Source organism: Leptodactylus fuscus, chromosome 7 (genome assembly GCF_031893055.1).
Source record: "Leptodactylus fuscus isolate aLepFus1 chromosome 7, aLepFus1.hap2, whole genome shotgun sequence".
NCBI classification, from domain to species: Eukaryota; Metazoa; Chordata; class Amphibia; order Anura; family Leptodactylidae; genus Leptodactylus; species Leptodactylus fuscus.
This window is the reverse complement of record NC_134271.1, coordinates 92,679,991-92,698,736: the sequence shown is the minus strand read 5'-3', so window position 1 is coordinate 92,698,736 and position 18,746 is coordinate 92,679,991. Positions and strand designations below refer to the sequence as shown.

The following is an 18,746-nucleotide window of genomic DNA, read 5'->3' as shown; positions in this document are numbered from 1 at the left end:
AGTGTTGCTTAGGAGAAGGGCTGGACAATTATTTAAAGGATATCCAAAACCAAAAGTCAGCTAAATTAATCAACGTAACATTAATGACATTAATAATTTCAATTATTTTCCATCCATGCCATGCTATCTCATTGACGAAGGAGTATGCCACTAACTGTACACTATCCCATCAAGATTACTGATATGTGAATAACCAAAGCCAAAATTCAGGGACAAGGTATGTAAAAGCAGGGTCCTAAATCAGTCAATAATCCTAATTGAGGTAATTTAGATTTTGATTTGGGTCATCATCGCTCGGCTCTACTTAGAAGTCTTTTGGGGGGCATTTTGTGCACTTGGCTTCTGTTGCATCCTCTCTGTATAATACGGCTTTGAAAGATTCCTGGGTATACTCATATGTTACATTGTATATTTTTGTACATGCAACATTATACAGTATATTAGCATCTGTTTCAGATTTGGAATTTGCCTATTCACAGGGACATTCAGTAATGTATCTGTAAGGTTTCTAGGAATGTTTCCAGTTCTCTGATGCGGCGTCCTTGGATTGATATTGATGTAACCAGCATAGGACCTGAATTACAATCACTGCATTAGCCCATAAATGTAGGTTGGCATCATCTTTGCTGTAATGTCCCAACTATGAAAACTGGATAAATCCCTTTACCAAGTCTCCTCCTTATTGAGTTATTAGCTCTAATTGAAATGCTCTATGGATGAGCATGGCTCAGAATGAAATTAATGTCTCCAGCCCGGGCTTCAGGAGGTCTCTAAGGAAACCTAAATCTCCTAAGAAAATTAGGCTATTCAACAGATTGGGACAAGTGACTAGAATATAAACTGGTCAACTAACATGACAGATGAGAACTTTTTTTTTTTTTTTTTTTTTACCTCTCAATTTTTTTTTTATTTCTTCTTTTATTGTTGTGACTTCATGGATATATTACTGGGGTGCGGCCAACCTTTTTTTTATTTTTTTTATTTTATTTTATTTTATTTTTTTACTCTGACCTACCGACCAGCTCTGCTCTTCTGTTAGTCAGATCTGAGGACCTACAAGTGCAGTGTTCTGGAGCATTGCCATTCACATCAGCAAATGGCCATTGATCTCAATAAATATTCTGCAATGTTTCGCTGTGCATGGAGAATCTTCTGTAACTCCTTATCCTGGGGTGTCCCGCTGAAAGTACCTTTTATGGGTATCAGCAGTCTAAAAATGGACTTTGTCAAACAACCAATTTAAGGATATTCTGTATACCGTATGTATTGTGATAAGAATGTGTCCTCTGTGGAGGTCTCTCCATCCGGGCACCACCCTCCCATCCCCAGGGAAATCCACACTGGTGATTGCTAAATGCTTTTCATTGCCAAAGGGGTTTAAGCCTTTCAGGGCTCAGGACTCGGCCATGTGTTTTCGGTGTGGAGAGGTGAATAAGCCAGTGCCAGGCTCAACAGTTTATTCCCCACAAGAACTATGAATTGGTTGAAATCAAATCATGTCCAATATCAAGGGAGAGATGAAGCTTCCTTAAACATTTTAGATAGTGCTGTCAAAATCGTAAACTGTTTTCCGGGACTGTTATGTTGATGACCTATGCTCAGGATAAGTCCTCAATATGTGATCAGTAAGGATCTGACACCCGGAACCCTCACAAAACCTCTGCAGAACAGCAGCTTATTTTATTTTGAGCCAAAGCCAGGAGTGGATTGAGCAGAAGGTAGATGTATAAGAACTTCCTCTGTTTCCCATTCCCATTGTAGCCAAGCCTGGCTTTGCCTAAAAAGAAAAAAAACAACAATATATACTGGGGGAAAAAAAAAACCTTTCCTCTCCATGGGGCTTAAAGGTTCATTTAAGCACTATGGCCTGTATACTGAATTCCAGGCACAGCTCTATATATGTTGGTATAGCATGGGACCGTGTTGCTATTGTACTATGTAACCTGAGGAACATGATGTCATTGGCACAGGGAAGAGGCCGACACACTGTGGGCTCTTCAAAAAGCTGATCAGCGAAGGTCCTAGGTGTCAAACATCTGGCAATCACAACACATCTGAATTAGCCTATCCTTGGGATAGGTTCATTTATAAGTCACCAAAAAAAACTCTTTAAACTGGCCATACACCTTCAGGTTCAGCTGAGCTTGCAATGTTTATGGAGGCCTCCTTTTGTTCTTGTATGATAAGCATCTCTTAAATTTCAGTGCTCTGATCAGCTGGGCAGAGGATTCATGTATGTGAGGGAGTTGGGTGAGAAAATGTCTACTTCGGCCCATGGCTAAAGTATAGGCCGGCTTTCCATATAATGTGTATTGTCATCTTTTGACAAACTGTCTCTCTGTGGCGATGAATAGGAGACTGATCACATTTCTTTTTCTTTCTTTTCAGATGTGAAGAAAGATTGGTCCGATCATGCCTTGTGGTGGGAGAAGAAGAAAACATGGCTCTTGAAGACTCATTGGACCTTAGACAAATATGGCATCCAAGCAGATGCCAAACTACAATTCACCCCCCAGCACAAACTGCTTCGACTGCAACTCCCTAACATGAAATACGTTAAGGTGAAGGTCAACTTCTCCGACAGAGTCTTCAAAGCTGTCTCCGACATTTGCAAGACGTTCAGTAAGTTTATTAAAAAAAAAAAAAAAAAAAAAGAAAATGAGGACAGCAGCTGTTTGAATGGGAGAGGTTAGATTAGCAAGGTGTTGTTTACAGCGTGGCTCATGTCAACAAGGGGGTAAGAGACCAAGTATCAAGAGGCTGTCAAATGTCTCACATGAGTGTGCAGATTGTCTTCCTGTTGAGGAAACTCTGATGTTGTAGACCTTGAATGTTGTCATGTTGTTACAGCGTTTTCCGTTAGGGCTGTATTATGTCTGGCCTTGATGACAGCCATCTTCTAATCTCCTTTATCAGGAAACAGAGGGCCCACAATATTTAATATTTTCTACCATTGGCTTCTAGTTTCTAGTGGTGGCTTCTAGTTTCTAGTGGTGGCTTCTAGTCTCTAGGTGGCTTCTAGTTTCTAGTGGTAGTTGCCCGTGGAGGCTTCTAGTTTCTAGTGGTGGCTTCTAGTTTCTAGTGGTAGCATCTACTCTCTAGGTGGCTTCTAGTTTCTAGTGGTAGCTTCCAGTGGTAGCGTCTAGTCTTTAGGTGGCTTCTAGTTTCTAGTGGTAGCTTCTAGCAGCCACAGTTGTATTAAAGCTGGTCTGTTCTGTTGGCTAAGAATGCGCCCTATATAGCATAATACAACTGCGGGTCTGTACTGCTTTTAGCCAAAGAATACTGAAGGAATATACCGCTCACATAGCTTGAGTCTGGCGGTATTCAAGGTCCGAGTGCTAACCCCTGTCTCAAGAGAAAGTTAGCGCTCTGTTCATAAATATCCTTTGTGCACGCCTCACTGCGGAATATTTTTGTGCAGTTTAGAACGTTGGACCTAAAACTGAGCTGATAAGGTGGAAAAACACCTGACAGGTTCCCTGTAAAGTAATTCTCCATCACTAACTGGCCCCATCCCCATCACATGCAGGATGAAGTAATTCCCTTTCATTGTTTGCCCTTCTTGCAGCAAAATGAGGTTATAAATGTTTGAGAGCATAAAAACTCATGTAAATTACCCTAAGTAGTTCCAGACGGCAGCGTCGGCCTAGTCATGCTGTCCCCTCGCTCATTATACCTCCTGGCCATGACTGACATCTCAATATTAATAGTATATGACAAATCTACTATTCTCAATGACAAAGTTGCATGGAGTCGCAATGTCTGCAGCTTTTGCAGTTATTGTTCTGTTATGTATCCGTGCTGTTTGGTTTTAAAGGTAACAATTTATTAAATAATAGAATATGATAGGCTACGGTCACTTGGCTATGCTTGACTCCACCTTTGTCTTGATGGGAAATGAAGTAAATCCGTCATGTTATATAAAATCCTGATGCTGCAGTAAATCTTTCTGCTGAATCTTTGTATTGATTAAAAGGCCGGGGTTGTAATTTCACTAATAAAATCCCCCCCCTTCGCTCCCAATGCTTAGCGACTTCATTATAATCCATGCCTTGTATTGATTGATGTTGCTGAATGGTCTGTTTTAATGAGCCGGCTTCAATGTAGCTAATTGTGTGGAACGGCTGTGCGGATGATGGGCAGCATAGTGGTCACTTTGTGTGATGTGACAAGCTCCCTCTTGGTGAGGACTGTAAAAATGTAAATCCCATACAGACTGCAATTGTTATAGGGACAGGGAAAGGTCAGCCAAAAGAGAGGAGATTGTTCCTACAGGCACGAAGGGACACTTTCATCGGCCATACATTCCTCAACTCAGGGAGTCACCGCAGTAATCTCAAGTGTTTATTTTCAAGGAGGTGGGGGTATATACTTATTACACTTACAAATATGATAAAAATGCAGAACTGACGGAGGAGACTCTTTATAGTCAAGGAGAAGTAACATATCTGCTGCAGTATTCCATTGTTGTGTCGTAGTATTTGGGCATCTTTTCCTGATACCCTCCTCTTATAGTAGACTGTTCCCTTTAAAGGTACTAATAATAAGGATTAGAAATATAAATTAAAATCTTTTCTTTTTGGATTGTTGGAAAATGCCAAAAAACCCTATATGCTCATGAATGAGATGTACATGAATACAGTGCCGGAAGGCAATAATGCCACCAAAGGAGAACTACCAAAATCTGCATGAGGATGCAATCTATTAACTCTATAGTCTGGGTTCTTGCAGTTCCTGATACTCTACTCTAATGTCCCCATGGCAAAGCTTCTTGTCTTGGGCCTAGGCAGTTAAGTACTATCTGGTTTACTGCTTTCCTAAAGATGAAGAATGAGTATTTTAGATCATTTTCAGTATTACCTCCTACTTAAAGGAGAGATGCATGCGCATATTGAGCTCTTTAGTACATCATCATGTAGTCTTATGTTGTGGACCCTTGTGGGATCTCTTGTTACTTACCGTAAGGCTGAATGTTGCTGTTTGTGCCATTACGTCTGTTTATATTGCACTGAGACTCTGTTTCCAGACAGAGAGATCCCAGTGGGATATCTTCCTTGTAAATCTAATTGGCAGGCAGCGCACGGTCTCAACCAGCGGCCAAGGTGATCTTGCTTTAATTGATTCATCCAGTGAGAGCCTTGGCCTAGGAGCTCTCAATCTAAGTGAATGGGTTTGCAGTGTGAATATAATAGGAGAAGGAAAAATAAAGTTGTTTGGAGGTAGCCCATCTGCTAATATATGTTCATTATTGGTTTCTATCACTGTTTATATTTCTATGTTACAGTATATAGATGGGTGTCTGAGGCGTTTTATTCCTCTTTAGGATGGAAATTTCATATAAAGTTAAAAATGTGGCAGAATCTGCCTTAGCATGCAAATCCCGGACCCCTATAGTTCTGAACATGGAAGATATTACATACAATGTCTTCATTACCGATAATAATCTGGGCATGTCACTAGTATGGCACACACCATACTTGTGCCCTGTCTCACACTCCCGACCACACATAGTCCAGAGATCGTGTATCGTTCAGAGTGGGAGGAGGATGCAGTCTTTGAACCTCTGTCATACAACAGATTTAGCAGCTTCACCCCCTCCTACAGCTGCCAAGGACTTCAAAGCTTGCAACCGGATACATGACTGGCTTATATAAGTTACTACTGCATGATAGGAAGTGCCCACACAACAAGTGTTTCCTTATCACTGCCCCTGAACAATACCATGCACAGGATCTCCGAGCTTTATCCTGTGTTTATTTTATTCATACTTGTACAGTATATATCATGTGCGTATAGGCTTCTCTGAATTTGGTTTTAGGGACTTCTCCCATGCTGCACCTATTCTATAAGATAAGATATTCCTTTAATAGTCCCACAATGGGGAAATTTCAGTGATACAGTTTCATAGATGGTACAGTAGTATATAACAAGAGAGAAACACATAGAAGCTCATGGCAGATAGAGAAATCCTAGGAATCATAGCAACTAAAAAAGAAAGAAACACAGACACACTGCAGGATCATTTAGTTCTCTGTGCGGAGTGATGTTAATCTGCCTCCGACTTTCCTCAATCATTCTAAAGTTTTAAGCACATCTTTTCAAGGAGACCTATAAAAACAGAGCCTGACGTGGTTGTATTTCTCCTCTCTACCCTGTCTTCGGCTAGCTCCCCTTGCCGTCCCCTTGGCTCCTTTTTATATGTGCTATGGCTGATAATGGTTGGATGCAGTCATGCATTTCTAGTTACATGTTGTTACCTGATCAGCATATGCTTATGTGCTATGTTATGACCATGGACCCTAAAGCTAGCCATCAGTTGAAACACAACGGGTATATAATAAATAAAAAAAAATATATATATATTTTTTTTTTTATTTTTTTTTTACTTAGAATGTTAAGGGTTTTAAAACATGGCTGATTTCTTCTTCTCAGAAGTTGACCTCAATCTGTTAGTCACATAGCCATGGTGCAGATCAATCCCTTTAAGTTTTATCTGATGGCTAACTTTATCAGTCATACTGATAACTTAGCCCATAAGAATTATTCCGTCCTGTCCATTTCCTATTCCATCTGGAAATGCAAGAAATTATGACCCATCTCCATTTATTGCTTGTGTGGGCATTTCATGGGTCAAGATGGGACCAGAAGGGATTCCATGTGTGCCAGAACAGCAGTGGTAGGAAATCTGTGAATTATTATTATTATTATTATTATTATTATTATTATTATTATTATTATTATTATTATTATTATTATTTTTATTTTTATTTTTTAATCCATTCTGTCCTTTTTTTCCAAACAATATATCCTGCTAGACAAACCTAATATATAGCAAAAAAAAAAAAAAGGAAGTCCACAGCCAACAGCAAATTGATAATATATTGTAGGATTTCCTGATGCGCGGATAGAGCCTCCCGGATGAGGACAAAGACACAATGCAAAAAGGTAGGTATATCCAGCAACCAAGGAAAGTCCAGTAGTAAAATAAAACTTCACTTTTATTGATGCATAGTACAGTCCATAAAAAACATTGAGATACTGTGTGTGGATAAAAAAAAAAAAAGTAATGCCTACAAAAACATACTCAGATGGAAAAACGAATTTTCGAGTACTTCAACTTAGTCATGGCGCTATGACTAAGAGTTGAAGTACTCGAAACGCGTCAACGGTTAACCATGCGTATGTGAATTCGTTTTTCCATCTGGGTATGTTTTTGTAGGCATTACTTTTTTTTTTTATCCACACACAGTATCTCAATGTTTTTTATGGACTGTACTATGCATCAATAAAAGTGAAGTTTTATTTTACTACTGGACTTTCCTTGGTTGCTGGATATACCTACCTTTTAGACAAACCTAACGCCTTGCTTTTTTATGCGTACAGCTCCTCTCCACAGACCAATGTATCTCCATAGTTACAGACTACAAATAATATCTTTTTGTAGTCTGTTCCTGCAGTTATTACTCTGTTGCATCTGTCCAATACTTCTTGCTAACTTACATTTAGCTGGTTCATCTACCCTGATGTAATATGGGGTGAAATCATGTCATTCTGAAGCTCTAATCTCCCAAGAGAATTGTATGATACTTGGAGAGTCCATAAACAATAGAGGTGCACTTTCCTGGGAAAGGAGCACAAGTCAACTGCTTAAAGGACTTTTATGCACATTGATAAACCTTTCCCCTCTGTATCTTCAGTGATCTTGAGGTTGCTCTGAATAGGTCTTGTGCTATATAATGCCACTGATCTGCCCCAATTATCACATGAAGCAGAATGAATGGGCTCTTTGCTGACTATCTGGGTGCCATTTGACATACATGAGCTCTGATTTGGTGTTGGGATTATTAAGCAGATGTGTCACGTTCTTTCACAATCATACAAACCAGGTCGCAGGCTAAGCCCAGCACTGTGGCAATGTTTGGATCAGCATTCTCACCCTCAACACCCCCCAGCCCTTGGTCTCTGTCTCTCTCACTGTTAAACTCTTCATGCTTTCATCTGTCAAATATTGCATAATTGCAAGCAAATCTGCTTTCCCCTTAAAAGGCTGTTTGTCTGCTCCTCTTCTCAAGGCCAAGCACGACATTCCTTTTGCTGCCAGTTTAAATACATAACTTTTTAAGTCTTCATGTTCATGGCCAATGACCCAGCTCTCAAAATGTGATTTCTCAATCTGGGAGTTGCAAAACACTTGTTTGATTCAGCAGCTTCAAAATTGCGGTCATAGCTAGCGAATCCTAAAGGGCATTTACCCTCAGCCACCTACCCCCCCCCCCCCCTCATCACCTTTACTTCGATTTCTCCTTTGTGTCTATCCTCTGTTTAATCTTTCTGAAAATGTACAAACTTATTGACAACTGTATGTTACTATTCCTCTTGTCGATGGGGTGTGTGCCTACATGGACCAGTCAGCGTTGACAGCAGGGCTTCGGAGTCGGTAGACCAAACCACCAACTCCTCTTTCCACAGCCCAACTCTGGACCCTAGTACTCAGAAGCAGTAAAAATCCTCTAATTCATGAAAAAGCTAATGATTGAATTCCATAGAAAAGGATTATTCATTGAGCTGTGCATGTAATGGTTATGCAATATCAATAATTGTAGAATATTATTAAAAATAATCACTTTATTTTGAAGCCAGATTCAGTAACTTTGCTTCCAACTCCATCCAAATTTGATCCTGATTCTGACTCCGCAGCCAAGGTTTATAAAACGTAGAAATATACCCTGTGGCCAAGGCAACTGGTAATTCCCAGTTATCAATTTAAGTATACATTTCCAGGTGGAGTATCAGATGAACACACCAGAGTTTTAACAGATCCTCTGGAATTGCTATTTAATGGAAGCTTGCTTGTCACTTAAGTATTAAGTATTTCTTTTTTTCTTAAAGTTGGGTGACTGTATATACCTCCACCATTTCAACTTCTAGAGAGGTCAGTGGGGTGTATCAGCAGTGCTTTTTAGCATTGATAGATGCCATACTCTTAGAATGATGAGAATTCATCCTCTTGACTTGTGAATTTTTAGTATATTTCATATTCCTACAGATATCCGACATCCAGAGGAGCTTTCACTTCTCCGGAAACCGAGAGATCCAACAAAGAAAAAAAAGAAAAAGATTGAAGACAATCAAACCGAAGAGAATATTCTGGAACTTGATGGACCTTTGACTCCTGGGACTGGTTAGTATAGGGCAAGAAACCAGTATTCTAATTTCTCATGTCTACCTGTACATTTGTCCTATACCTATCTTGTCCCTAAGCTCTATTTTATACCTGTTTTATATCTTGTAGTATCCAATCCTTTCAAGAAGTCTTATCCTGAGTCTTAAAGGACCTCCTAGACTGAATATTCACAGTCACACTTAGGGCTAGTTCACACGGGGCAAGAGGGGGCGGATTTTGGCGCAGAATCCACCTCAAAATCTGCCCCCTCACAATAAAGGTCTATATAGACCGCTAGCATTCTTTTTCCCGCCAGCAGAAAAAAAGAAGTGAGCTGCCCTTTCTTCAGGCGGATTCCGCAGATAATTCAGCCGCGGCATTCACCTTGCGACAGCACCCTCCGGACTAGGCCCATTCATTCAGGCCTAATCTGGAGCAGAAAGCCGCGACTGAATGTGCACATGCAGAACCCCCGTGTGAACTAGCCCTAGTAGTGTATATGTGAACTTTTTTTTATTTTTTTTTTTTGTGTTTGCATTTGTAAATTTATCTGCAGGTTTTCTTTACTGGAGATAAAATAACACTTGGATGGCTGAGAAGGAATAATAGATTGTATCTAACAAGTAGATGGCCATATACATTAGTCAACCACATCTGCCCTCTGTGTGTGGGGGCCTTCCCCACTCTCGCTGGTTTCAGATTAAAAAAAAAACCCTGACAGATACCATTATAGTCAATGGGGTACATTGAGCACTGTTGGTGCCTGCTGTTTTAGTAGTCTGTGTGTCCATGGTTATGGTCCTTCGACGTGTAGATATATGTTGCACATACTTGTGTACACACATATATATCCCCCAATATTTCCCCAACCAGGAATATTTTATGTTAAAATTAGGAAATAAAAGTTGGGGTTGTGGGGGATTAATCCTGGACTCCTTTGTTCTGCTGACAGAGCACCATCCTTCTGTTCTTCACTGTCTCTGGCTGTCTCATTTCCTTTCTCTTTTTTTCCTTTTCCTCTCCTTTCTATAGGAAATGATGTTCTTTACATTGGGCCAGTCAAAGGTAAGTATTCTCTGTGCCTCTATGTCTCTGCTCCTGTCTTCATCCCTTTGTATTCCCACCTTCTTGTAGATTTGCTGACTTGTGTAGCATGCAGGATATGACTTGTGTTGTGACCATATGTTTTACACTATATATATATATATATATATATATATATATATATATATATATATATATATATATATATATATATATATATATATATATATACACAAAAATATAAGTATCTTTTTAAAAACTTTATTTTTAATTTTATTTTTTAGGAAGTATATATTCTAGCCCTGGCTTGTATAGTAAGACGATGACGCCAACTTATGACTCTCGTGATGGCAGTCCTCTTTCACCCACTTCAGCATGGTTTGGTGATAGTGCCTTGTCAGAGGGCAACCCTGGCATTCTGGCTGTTAGCCAACCAATCACATCTCCAGACATTCTTGCCAAATTGTACAAACCACAAACCCTTCTTGACAAAGCTAAAATAAATCAGGGGTAAGCAATGAGATACATTTGTAATGCATTTTTGTTTTATCAGCAATATTAGACATGTATGTAAACATGCATACATTTTTTTTTTCTCCTCTTTTACAGTTGGCTAGACTCATCCCGATCTCTAATGGAACAAGATGTGAAAGAGAATGAAGCATTACTACTTCGATTTAAGTATTACAGCTTCTTTGATTTGAATCCTAAGGTAATTGCTGGTAATGGGAAGTTATTGGGTTAAACTGTTCACTTGTCTGCTAGCCCCCCAAAAAATCATTAAATAGGTTTGCCTATTCAGCTTTTTTTTTGCAGTTTAAGCCAAAGCCAGGAGTGGATTGAGCAGAAGGTAGAAGTATAAGAACTTCCTATATATTTCCCATTCCTTTTGTATCCATTCTTGGCTTTGGCTCAAAAAAATCACATCAAAATCTGCAACCAAAAAAGCTGCATTTCTGCAATGTGGGCCTCGGGTTTAAAGGGGATTTCTAGCCCCAAATTGATTTTTCATATTGATGACATATCTATAGGATTGATGATTAGTATGTGATCGGTGGAAGTCCCAGGAAATTGCAGCTCTATTCCTATTCACTTAATAGGAATGTTGTTACGTACACTGCCTATCCAATAAAGCTCCTGGGACCTGGAGGCTGCCACAGCAGCTGATCTGTGCAGGGTCTGGGTGTTTAAAGGGATCCTATCATTAAAATCAATTTTTTTTGTCCCTAACACGTAGAAATATCCTTAAGAAAGGCTATTCTTCTTTTACCTTTAGATGTCTTCCCCGCGCCCCCGTTCCGTAGAAATCCTGGTTTTCGCTGATATGCAAATGATTTCTATCACAGCACTGGGGGCGGGCCCCAGTGCTCAAACAGCACTAGGGGTGTCCCTAATACTGCCAGAGAACTCTCCAGCGCCGACTCCATCTTCTTCAGGAACTGGTCTTCTTCGCGTCTTCTTCCGGGGGTTGCCTTCAAACTTCTAGGCCTTGGGCCTAGAGCAGTGCCGACTGCGCATGACCACCGGCCACGAGAAAATGGCCGCTTACACAGTATTGAAGAAGACCAGTTCCTGAAGAGCATGGAGGCGGCGCTGGAGAGTTCTCTCGCAGTATTGGGGACGCCCCCAGTGCTGTTTGAGAGCTGGGGCCCACCCCAAGTGCTGCGAGAGACCTCATTTGCATACCAGCAAAAACCGGGATTTCTTCGGAACGGTGGAGCAGAGAAGACCTCTAAAGGTAGGAAACAAATAGCCTTTCTTAAGGCTATTCCTACATGTTAGGGACCAAAAATTCGATTTTTAATGATGGGATCCCTTTAACCCCCACAGAGCACATACTGATGACCTATCCTGTGGACAGGTCAGCAGTATGAAAAATTGATTAGGAGCCAGTATTTGGATGAAATCATGGTGTAAATGAAGATACAATACATGCTTGCTACAGAAAGTAAGCAGAGACCATCAGAACGAGAATAAAAAGATAAATAGGGTTTTGTTTCCATACCATTGCCTTGCTTGGTAGCATTTTCAAGAAGTGACATGACTTCCATTGATCACGTAGCATTGCTGTACCTCAGTCCCATATATTTTAATGGGACTGAGTAACATATGGTTATATTTAAGTTCCATGGCACAGAGAAACAGTGAGGAATATGTGCCCTGTGTGCAATAATATATATATTTTTTTATTTTTTTTGCCTGCCCAACTTGTGGCCTTTATTAATATTGTTATACTCTTGTGTTGCAGTATGACGCCATCCGCATCAACCAGCTTTTTGAGCAAGCAAAATGGTCCATCCTGCTGGAAGAGATTGAGTGTACAGAGGAAGAGATGATGATGTTCGCTGCTCTGCAGGTGGGTAGACAAGGGTGCCGTTTTTTTTTTTTTGTTTGTTTGTTTGTTTGTTTTTTTTTGGGGGGGGGGGGTTTCTTTCCCGGGGGGGTTCTTTCCCCTCTTTCCTCCCTTGTGTCTGAGAAAGACGGCTTGTTGTCTGGAAACCTATGGCCTGCTGTTAAGGGAAAGCGATTGTACTTCTAATAAATATCTGTACAAACAGGGTCTCTGATGAACTACTGCTGGCAGGGAGTGCACAGAACTTCTGAGAACTAGTCTTGGAATTGACCTGCTTCCTGCAACTTTGCTGAGCTTTGCGGATCTTTAAAAACTGTACATTTTACAAAAACATGAACTTTTCCTTTTGTCTACTTGAGTGTATTTTTAGCAGAGAAGTTATTTTTCCACCACCCATTGTCTGATTTTGATTTTGGTCCTTTTCATGCATGCATAAAATTTTCTGCTACTTTCTGCAGCCACTAGAGGGCATTCTGCATAGTGCTGATTTGTGGACTATTAACTTGGATTAAACCACATAAATATCATATTGATCACAAAAGGGAGCTAAGCTTTTCCAAGTATTTGTAGAGGGATGCAGAGATAAATTTCAGAACGTTATAGAAACAAATTGTCATAGCCTTATGTTGTCCGTGTAATTTAAAAGGATTGTTCCGGATTAGAGAAATATAGCTGCCCTGACAGAAACCAACACCATGCCTGTCCATCAGTTGTCTTGTATTGCAGCTAGACACCATTGAAATGAATGCTAATGAACTGCAATACCATACACAGCCTGTGGAAAGATGTGGCACCATTTATGCCTTTTATGTACTAGTGTCCTGGTGCACCTCGTTTTTCTGTTTATCGTCTATCTAGAGATTGAATGTTCCGGAATGTGTTATTTGCTGTGTTTCTGACATAATCCATAAACCTAGTGATGGTACATGGTTCACTCTCCGTTTTGTAGACATCCTTTATGTGAATGTAGCGTTAGTGACATCACTGCTTCTTCAGTGACTTTGGATAAGGCTGAAGATGCCACACTCCAATGGATTAATCCCATTTAGGGTAATATCCCATTGATCTTGCTGTGCTTGTTATTGCATCTGACATTTAAAGGGGTTGTCTCATCTCTGCTTTACTATTGATTCAGATGGCTACTAATTTGCATGTACTCCTGTAGTACATCAGCAGTGGTCACTGCAAGGATGGAAGCAGCTTCCAAACTGGTATCGCAGATGATCAACAGGGTTTTGTGAAGCCAGGCTGCAGTGTAAAAATGTGGCTCAGCAATAGTAAGATTTGTATGCAGTAGGACTCTGCAGGGGTTAAACGCTGAGCTCACAATAATGGTCACCTGCTAAAAATACAGATTGTAAAAGCAGAGTTTTGAATGGTCCTCTCAGTGGAGACATTTCTGCGGCTCGAACATCTGATATGGGAAAGCGGTTGCATTTCCTGTTGTCGTTTTCTGGAGACGTGAAATGGGATCTGTTTTTCTTGCACAGCTGCTGGAGCTGTTAGGGCGCCCTCGCTATTTATAAGTGGGATAGAAGGGTGGAGTCACTTCCTTACATCTCTCAACTTTAATTCCATGAAATTAGCCCTGCACAGCAGACGCCCCTTAAGAACTCCATAATGTTCCGACCCTTGCATGTTACTAAGTGAACTTGGTAATTCCGAGTGTTGATGTGAGTCTGGAGTATTCTGTCCTGAGCGATGATTCAGACTTACAAAGCTCATATATCAGTATTTCTAGTTACTTGCCGCGTCTGGGAATGTAATCCGCTTACCCAGTGCAATGCTATATGGCTCTCCATGCTGTCAGCCATACTGCTGATTCACAGTGTTTCATTAATGGTCTCTCTGGTCTATGACATCTGATATCATGACTCACAGACAGCTAGTGTGTAATCGCACAGGCACGTTGTATGGCTACCAGACTGAGGGAGAGGGGACTATGGGGGTGCAGCAACTTAAAGAAAACACTTTATGGTTTACCAATATAAAAATCTACCTGCTGGCCATGATCATACTACAGTTCTAATACACTGTACACATAGAACAATATACTCCCCAAAATGACCTAACCACTGAACATGACCATAATCCAATTTTTATACTCTATACATGGGTAATATGTTGTGTCCTAACCAATGGTCATGACCATAATCCAATTCTATTATAATTTATATAAACCCTACACCTCCCAACATGACCTGACCACTGGACATGGCCATAATACAACTCTATTATATACTATACATAGAACACTACACCTCCCAACATGACCTGACCACTGGACATGACCATAATACAATTCTATTATATACTATGCATAGAACACTACACCTCCCAATATGACCTGACCACTGGACATGACCATAATACAATTCTATTATACTCTATACATAGAACACTACACCTCCCAAACATGACCTGACTACTAGACATGGCCATAATACAATTCTGTTACATTATACATAGAACACTGCACCTCCCAATATGACCTGACCACTGGACATGGCCATAATACAATTCTATTATACTCTATACATAGAACACTACACCTCCCAACATGACCTGACCACTGGACATGGCCATAATACAATTCTATTATATACTATACATAGAACACTACACCTCCCAACATGACCTGATCACTGGACATGGCCATAATACAATTCTATTATATACTATACATAGAACACTACACCTCCCAACATGACCTGATCACTGGACATGGCCATAATACAATTCTATTATATACTATACATAGAAGACTACACCTCCCAACATGACCTGACCACTGGACATGACCATACTACAATTCTATTATACTCTATACATAGAACTCCCAACATGACCTGACCACTGGACATGACCATACTACAATTCTATTATATACTATACATAGAACACTACACCTCCCAACATGACCTGTCCACTGGACATGGCCATAATACAATTCTATTATATACTATACATAGACCACTACACCCCCAACATGACCTGACCACTGGACATGGCCATAATACAATTCTATTATATACTATACATAGAACACTACACCTCCCAACATGACCTGACCACTGGACATGACCATACTACAATTCTATTATACTCTATACATAGAACACTAGAACTCCCAACATGACCTGACCACTGGACATGACCATAATACAATTCTATTATATACTATGCATAGAACACTACACCTCCCAATATGACCTGACCACTGGACATGACCATAATACAATTCTATTATACTCTATACATAGAACACTACACCTCCCAACATGACCTGACCACTGGACATGGCCATAATACAATTCTATTATATACTATACATAGAACACTACACCTCCCAACATGACCTGACCACTGGACATGGCCATAATACAATTCTATTATACTCTATACATAGAACACTACACCTCCCAAACATGACCTGACTACTAGACATGGCCATAATACAATTCTGTTACATTATACATAGAACACTGCACCTCCCAATATGACCTGACCACTGGACATGGCCATAATACAATTCTATTATACTCTATACATAGAAGACTACACCTCCCAACATGACCTGACCACTGGACATGGCCATAATACAATTCTATTATATACTATACATAGAACACTACACCTCCCAACATGACCTGACCACTGGACATGGCCATAATACAATTCTATTATACTCTATACATAGAACACTACACCTCCCAAACATGACCTGACTACTAGACATGGCCATAATACAATTCTGTTACATTATACATAGAACACTGCAGCTCCCAATATGACCTGACCACTGGACATGGCCATAATACAATTCTATTATACTCTATACATAGAAGACTACACCTCCCAACATGACCTGACCACTGGACATGACCATACTACAATTCTATTATACTCTATACATAGAACACTAGAACTCCCAACATGACCTGACCACTGGACATGACCATAATACAATACTATTATATACTATACATAGACCACTACACCCCCAACATGACCTGACCACTGGACATGGCCATAATACAATTCTATTATATACTATACATAGAACACTACACCTCCCAACATGACCTGACCACTGGACATGACCATACTACAATTCTATTATACTCTATACATAGAACACTAGAACTCCCAACATGACCTGACCACTGGACATGGCCATAATACAATTCTATTATACTCTATACATAGAACACTACACCCCCCAACATGACCTGACCACTTGACATGGCCATAATACAATTCTATTATATACTATACATGGAACACTACACCTCCCAACATGACCTGACCACTGGACATGACCATAATACAATTCTATTATATACTATGCATAGAACACTACACCTCCCAATATGACCTGACCACTGGACATGACCATAATACAATTCTATTATATACTATACATGGAACACTACACCTCCCAAACATGACCTGACTACTAGACATGGCCATAATACAATTCTGTTACATTATACATAGAACACTACACCTTCCAACATGACCTGAACTCTGGACATGATCTTGAAACAGTTATGTTATACCGTATATAGAACATTGTGTTTTTCCTCCCCGCTTCTGTTGGACTTTGATCTCCTTTGTCTTTCATGTGGTCTTCTGGACTGCGGCGCGTACGCCTCACACCTCACGCCCACCTTCTGCTGAGGATCTAGCAGGGAATATCTTTGTCCTCAGGGTAGATGGGAGATAATTCCTGTGGATTCTCTCATATCCTATAGCCAGTAGGAGGTCAGCACTCTGGAACATTGCTGGAACATCTGTAACTGGTTTGTTGGTGTTAGGAAGGAGCTGCAAACGCAGCAGAAAAGGAATCATGTTGCTGAGCTTCAGGGTAGATTGGGAGAATCTCACACATGACACAACAAATCTTTTCAAGCTCGTTTTATATGCATGGATATCTTCCATGTATGTCATTGGCCTGTCTAGTTTTTGTTGCTTCTCAATCTTCATCACAGTATGTCTGTCAGGGAGGACAGTAGCTAAAGGACCTTAAATGCACCACAAAGGCTTGGTTACCCCTATAATGGACACCTTAGAATTTGACGCTATGCGGAGTGTGATGTCATCACTAGATCTGTCCATACTATCATGGTTAAGCACAATAGTGCACCAGCTTTCAGAGCACCACGCTAGTGGCAGTAAATTACAGACGCTGCTTTTCCACATCTTTTATATACACATTGTGAGATGTTATAGAAGTACTAACCCTTCAGATGTTTCTTTTTTTTCAGTATCATATAAACAAGTTGTCAATGATGTCATCAGAGAATCATTATAACAACAGTGATAAAGAAATCGATGAGGTCGATGCTGCTCTGTCAGACCTGGAGATCACTCTCGAGGGAGGAAAGACTTCAACCATTTTGGTAAGTCTTGTACACTTGTTAAAAAAAAAAAAAAAATTGTACAGTCTTTTTTGTTAATGCTCTAAAGAGAACTGTGTTGCTAGGATTCACCTTCACGTCCAGGTTAATGGGGTCTGATTGCCTGAGCTCCCCACTAATTGTAAAGAAGGGGTCACACGATTCCATAAAGGGATTGCACCGAACTAGATAAACATGGCTGATTTCTCCTTGACTGCTACCTGTCAGTGGGTTGTCTGGTGTTTACTTTGTCTTCATTGAAGCGAATGTGACTGTGCTGCATTACCCCACGCAACCTGTGAACAGGTGTGGCACTGTTTAGTCATAGTTTTTTCATATCATGAGCAGCTGATCAATGGCAGTGCCCAGTTTCAGACCTCCACCAGTCTAATCTTGTTGACCTATCCTAAGCATAGGCTATCAATATAAAGCCTTGCCCAACACTTTTGAGCAAGGAGGATGGGTACTATTCCGTTATCGGGCCAGCAGCAGCGCAGTTCAGCAGCAGCTTTCGGGACAGCAGTTCAGCAGCGGGAATTACAATGACATCCGAGGACTGCTGGCCCGATGCTTGTGCCCAGTAACCAGTACATCGATGACCCCCCTCCCCCATCCTTCTCCTCCTGCCAGTGCTGCCCCCCAGCTCTCCTTACATCTTCCCCGTACCCTCTCCCCGCCACACGACTAGGCCTCACCTCAGCGCTAGTACCGAGACCGAAAGGAAAGACACCGGGGCTCAATCCAGGCCCTGACAAGAAACACGCCGACTATAGGAACGGTG

The 18,746-nt window shown here is 40.6% G+C and overlaps 1 protein-coding gene across 4 annotated transcripts in view; it reads left to right on the top strand.

Annotated features, from left to right (window-relative positions):
- The window catches only part of FERMT2 (FERM domain containing kindlin 2), a 64,215-nt gene that overhangs the window by 26,933 nt on the left and 18,536 nt on the right, over nucleotides 1–18,746 (top strand). For 2 of the 4 annotated variants that reach the window (XM_075282527.1, XM_075282526.1), the window contains exons 3-9: nucleotides 2,389–2,622; nucleotides 9,050–9,184; nucleotides 10,199–10,231; nucleotides 10,495–10,720; nucleotides 10,820–10,922; nucleotides 12,459–12,566; nucleotides 17,834–17,968. In XM_075282527.1, the coding sequence (XP_075138628.1) occupies nucleotides 2,389–2,622; nucleotides 9,050–9,184; nucleotides 10,199–10,231; nucleotides 10,495–10,720; nucleotides 10,820–10,922; nucleotides 12,459–12,566; nucleotides 17,834–17,968 (974 nt within the window). The remainder of the gene's footprint in view (nucleotides 1–2,388; nucleotides 2,623–9,049; nucleotides 9,185–10,198; nucleotides 10,232–10,494; nucleotides 10,721–10,819; nucleotides 10,923–12,458; nucleotides 12,567–17,833; nucleotides 17,969–18,746) is intronic. The other 2 variants (XM_075282529.1, XM_075282528.1) reach the window with 1 other exon arrangement.